This window comes from Poecilia latipinna, unplaced genomic scaffold, assembly GCF_001443285.1.
Source record: "Poecilia latipinna isolate Pla-1442-1.1 unplaced genomic scaffold, P_latipinna-1.0 Scaffold3467, whole genome shotgun sequence".
In the NCBI taxonomy this organism is placed as follows: Eukaryota; Metazoa; Chordata; class Actinopteri; order Cyprinodontiformes; family Poeciliidae; genus Poecilia; species Poecilia latipinna.
Window position 1 is genome coordinate 40,302 of NW_015116083.1, and position 5,161 is coordinate 45,462.

Here is a 5,161-nt window from a genome sequence, read left to right on the forward strand (position 1 = left end):
TTTTTTCTGCTCCAGTGAAACCAAAGTTCAGGGATGGTGAGTTCTTGTATCTCAGTCACTCTGTTTGCAGTAAATGGCTTCTACTTCTGAGCTGGGCTGCATATCCATGGTAAAGCGATCATAGAATCTGTCCACATTTTGAGTTGACCTTTCAATGGCTTGAGAAGGTTCTTTCCCCGGCTTGCTCCAATTCGAGCTCCATTAAGCTTCAGTTGTGGCAGACATTGGCCTTCATGGAGATACTCTTGTTTTAGATCCCATAAAATGATGTTATCTCTCATTTTCTTGATTCAGCAACTTTTCAAAGCACTCCTTCCATCTTCCTATCACATTTTTTGCACCTGTCAGTACAGTCCCATCTTGATCCCTAATCCCCCTAACCTGTTGGACATCCTTCCCATCTTCATCTCTGTCACCGTATGCCCTTTTGTTTGGTCCTAGCTAACCTTGTCTTCACATCGCTCCGTATCTCCCTGCACTCCTGGTGACTCTCTTCAGTCCTCAGTTTGCCACCTCTTTGTCCTCTGTTCTACCTTTTTCCTTCTCACCCTCAGAATCATTCTACACATTACTAAAGATCTACCACAACCTTGCAATCATTGAATTCTTTCAGATTGCATTGTCTACACAAGACGTATTTCGCCTGTGTGCTCCTCATGTACTTCACTGTGTTCTTTTCTCTTTTGGAAGAAAGTATTCGCTACAGCCATTCCTATCCTCTTTGCAAAGTTTACCACCATCTGTCCTTCTGTGTTCCTGTTCTGGATGCCACATCTGCCTGTTACTTCCTCACCACCTCTGTTCCCTGCTCCAACAGGTCCATAGACATCTGCCCCTACCACCACTCTGGATATTCTGCATCTCTCCATCTAACTCACTCCAGAATTTCTTCTTCTCTTCTAACTCACATCCTGCCTGTGGTGCATAGCTACCAACAACATTAAACATCACAACTTCAACTTCTAACTTCAGACTCATCAACCTTCCTGACACTCTTTTTACATTTCTGACAAACTCCTCCTGTAAGATAATTCACATTATTTCTCTCCTCATCCAAAGATTGAACCTTGCTTCTAGGCTTTGAGCCCAGCTTTCCACCTGGTTTTCTGAACACATATGATACTGGAAAGATTTTTAATAAAGCTCTTTGACTGACTACTGTGCATCTATATTCCATGTAACGTAATCTAGTTATAAGAGCATGCACACATTTATCTTAGCAAAAGAAAACCAAAGAAATCTTGACTCTGATCAATTAAGTTTTTAAGGAATCCATCTGCCACATTTAAATGTTTCTAGAGTTCTAGAGATATTGTATTTAGGAAACAAGGGACAGATAGCTTGTCATGAAATCATAATTTTAATAATGAAATTCTCCAGCTCAAAATATGAACATGAAATGGTTAAGATAGTTTCTTGATTTTTCCAGATGCAATATATTAAAAAAAACAGTAGTAAATCTTCGCAAAATAGATTTCATATTTCTAGTAAGTTTTATAAATACTGAGACAAAGCCGCTAATACAACAGAGTGTTCAAAATCATACTCATGCCTCTAAAATGATAAAACAGAAATGCTTAAGAAATATACAACAATCATTTACCCATTTGTTTTTGGTCAACATTCACAGTGGAAAACAATTCAAACATGGAAAAATCATGGAGAAAACACCTAGTACAGCTCTCTACTGACATAAGGCTAACAGACCGAAATACACTAAGACACACCCTTTCACAAGTGGAAATACATGATGAAGCCTAATGTACTAAGAAAATAAGCATTTAAAGTGCAGGTTTTAAAAATGGCTACATAAACAAAACACAGTTGTTTTGTTTAATTGAAATCTGAAAGTGTTCAGTCAGCCAATCTCCTTTAATCAAATGGACTTTTGAAACACATTTTGAAATTGGATTTAAAGATGAAAAATCAACTGAGATAAATAAAAAGACTGCAAAGCTGAGTGACCTTTGAATTTATCTTTGAAAGAAAATACATTAAAAATAGTCCAAAAATATTGATATCATGTTTTCATTCTAAAAGCTAAAAGTTTTGATGAGGAAACTAAAAACTATAAAAATCAGAAGTGACATTAGTTGAATGCCATGGTCCAACATTTGTGGCATAACTTGTCAGTTAATATAAGTGTAAAATAATTTATTGTAATAATCCAAAATAATCTTTTCATTGAACATTGTTCAAATTAAATACATTTGAATCTGCATTCCAATTAGGCTTTTTTCTGATTAAAATTACGTTGTGAAAACAACAAAAACGGATATTGAACATTTCTTTTTATAAAGCCAACATTTCTCTTTTAAAATGTTTTTTTGTTTTGGTATGATGTAGTATTCTAATATGAAATATTGCTATATAGTGTATTAAATGCTAAATATCCAAATGTTTGGATATTATTCCAATTCATTCATTGACTGTAAACAACATTAAGACATTAATGTAATTCATAAACTGTACAATATCAGGTATCAAGCTGAATGTCACTGAAAAAAACAAGAAATTTAACACAAAATGCAGCTGTAAGAGGAGCATTTTCTAGCCATGTTAAGGCACAAATCTGTAATGAAACAGGAAGGTCCAGCTACACTGTTTCTTTAAGGGTAAAAGAGGTTTAAGATGTCAAGACTGGTATAATATTTTAAATGTTGTTTAAGGCTCCATTACAACTTAAAGGTTGATTCTTAAACATGACAGATCAAGGCTACACCAAGTCCTTCCCTGCAATAAAGACTTTATGATACATCTAAAGTTTCAACGATGTATGCAGCGAAATATAAATCCATGTTCCCAGTTTTTAAGGTTTTAATTGACCCATTATGTTTACTATAAAATAAATACAAAAAGAATACTTTCCAGAAAACACACACTGTAGTTTTAGTTCAATGTGTGCTGAAATGCAAACCTGTTACCATATAAACCTCTGAATCCAAGCACTGAACACCCACTGCTCCTGAAGTGATGCTTCCACAACGCAGTTAATTTCTGTTTTCAGGCCAGAAAACCAAAACTTTCCCTTTTGGTGCTGGCAGAGCCAGAGAATAGTTTGGTTTCTTGGTTTCCTCAATGAAGGAGAGAGAGAAGTCCGAGTGGGAGCAGAAAGCAGAGAGGCCACATCCCTAAAACAGAGGTGGCTCTATTCTGCCCTCTTGCTCTCTGCTCACAGCCTTCACCCCTGTACCCGTTGTAGCACTGGCACTTGAAGTGCTGACGGAAGGCCTTCAGCTCTGCTTGGCCTGGGGATCCCGTGACCTTCAGCTTTCCGCTCTGACTTACGATCTTGTGAGTGGAGGGGCTGAGGTGCAGAAACACGGCGCTGTCCGGTGCTCGGCGAAGACAGCGACCGTGAAATTTGCACAATTTTTGGCTGCACTGCTCTGCTGCTGTGGTCACATTGAGGAGGTACCGGCCCAGCGATCCCAGCAGATAGTTATTCAAGTCAGAACAGCTGGTCTGCAGCACAGAGGATAGATATTAACTTAAAAATACATAACAGCAGCCTATGCAACATGAGAGGACTAGGGAAAGTAATTCTCTTACACTACTTGCGTAGGAGGTGTCCCCCCAGAAGATCACTCCTGCAGCTCCCAATGCAACGCTCTCGCCAATGGTGGAGACCAAATCTTTCTGCAAAGGATGTATATGAATACTTTAGTTGTATAAGATGTATTATAGAGAATCTGAGCTCTAGTTACATATAGAGCTGTGGGTTCCATATGTAACTACAACCCACAGTTAAATACATGATGTTTAATGCCATATAAAAAATAGCTATTTTATGGCCAAAAACATGAAAAAAAAAAAAAAAACAGAGTAATTATCATGGTTTAAATGAATGCATTGGAAAAAAATAATCTGGTGAAGGGTTACTCTTGAAATACACACCAAATTTAGCTTTCTTATAGTAAAGTCCAACCTTAATGAGCTAACTGCAAATATAAAATGTTACGGGCAACTTTAAACATCAACTCCAAACTATTTGTCTTTTTTTAATTAAAAATATTTCAGTGATTGCCCTCCCTCACACACAAAGCCTTGGTTCAAATTAGGGCTGGGGGATATGAGGAAAATCTAATATCCTGATATATTTTTTGCTATACCACCGAACACGATATATATCACGATGTTCTTAACTGAACTCCAATGTTATTTTAAACTAGACTCCTTGCAGCATGATGTCACCCATGTAAGTTCCTGCCCCCATTTCCCTGCTAGACTTAAATGTAAGCTCATATAAAAAGGGAAGCAGTGTTTTGCTACGAACTCTCCACACTATAACTAGATAACAAGGTGAGAAATAAGTTTTAGCTAAGAAAAAAATAGCGAGGGAGAGGGAAGTAGGTCAGTTATGCTTGACTTTTGATGTGCTGTGGAATAAGGTGTGTTTTGGGTCATCTTCAAAATAAAAAAGGCGACCTACAGACAAACTGACAGATTATCAGTAAAGCAAGTGTTTAAATTAGCTAATCAACCACCGCTGTGTTAGCTTGGCTAATAGGAGCGGTGGCTAATATACCACAGTGATCACTTACTAATAAAAGCAAAATACACATCAAGTCTAAAAGCATAAAACTGTAACGAACTGAATGTTCTGCTCTTTGTGGGGGTAATGTTTGAGTGTTTTTGGTGCCGAATCCTGATACATAAAGTTGCGTTGTTGTCAGTTGCTATGGCAACAACAACGAGTCTACGTGTATCGTAAAGCCGACACGAGAGCGAGAAGAAAAAAAAAAGAATGAGTAGTTTTGAGTTATTTTTCTTATTGCATAGCACTAAATGAATCCTACCTACGTCTCCAGGTTTCACTTTAACGGACTAGTTCTACCGCGGCAGCGAGGCTGTGAACGGCATTGCAGTTGGGGGTGGGGGAATAAATTTGTGGTGCAACCTTCTGTGGCAATATTTTTACATGTATTGCAAAGTACCTAATTTTGCTCGACATCCTCCATATAAAATCCAAACCACTGCCAAATTATTAATAAAGCGCCGTTTCTCTTCGAAACTAAACTACTTCATCTGATTTCTCTTCAGTTACCGTCTCATTCACGGTTCGCCTCTCGCTGTAACCATGTTTGTTTTCTCCGCGCAGCGTGATTGGTAGAAAATGTTCAGGTTGGGAGGGGCGAGGGACTAGTGATGCATTCATAGG

General features: G+C 37.9%; 1 protein-coding gene across 4 annotated transcripts in view; it reads right to left on the reverse strand.

Annotated features, from left to right (window-relative positions):
- The window catches only part of LOC106941028 (hyaluronidase-2-like), an 11,526-nt gene that overhangs the window by 765 nt on the left and 5,600 nt on the right, over positions 1–5,161 (reverse strand). For 3 of the 4 annotated variants that reach the window (XM_015023948.1, XM_015023949.1, XM_015023946.1), the window contains 2 exons: positions 3,553–3,639; positions 3,249–3,465 (listed from right to left, as the gene is read on the reverse strand). In XM_015023948.1, the coding sequence (XP_014879434.1) occupies positions 3,249–3,465; positions 3,553–3,639 (304 nt within the window). Of the gene's footprint in view, positions 1–2,963; positions 3,466–3,552; positions 3,640–5,161 lie in introns of those variants that run through there. The other variant, XM_015023950.1, reaches the window with a different exon arrangement.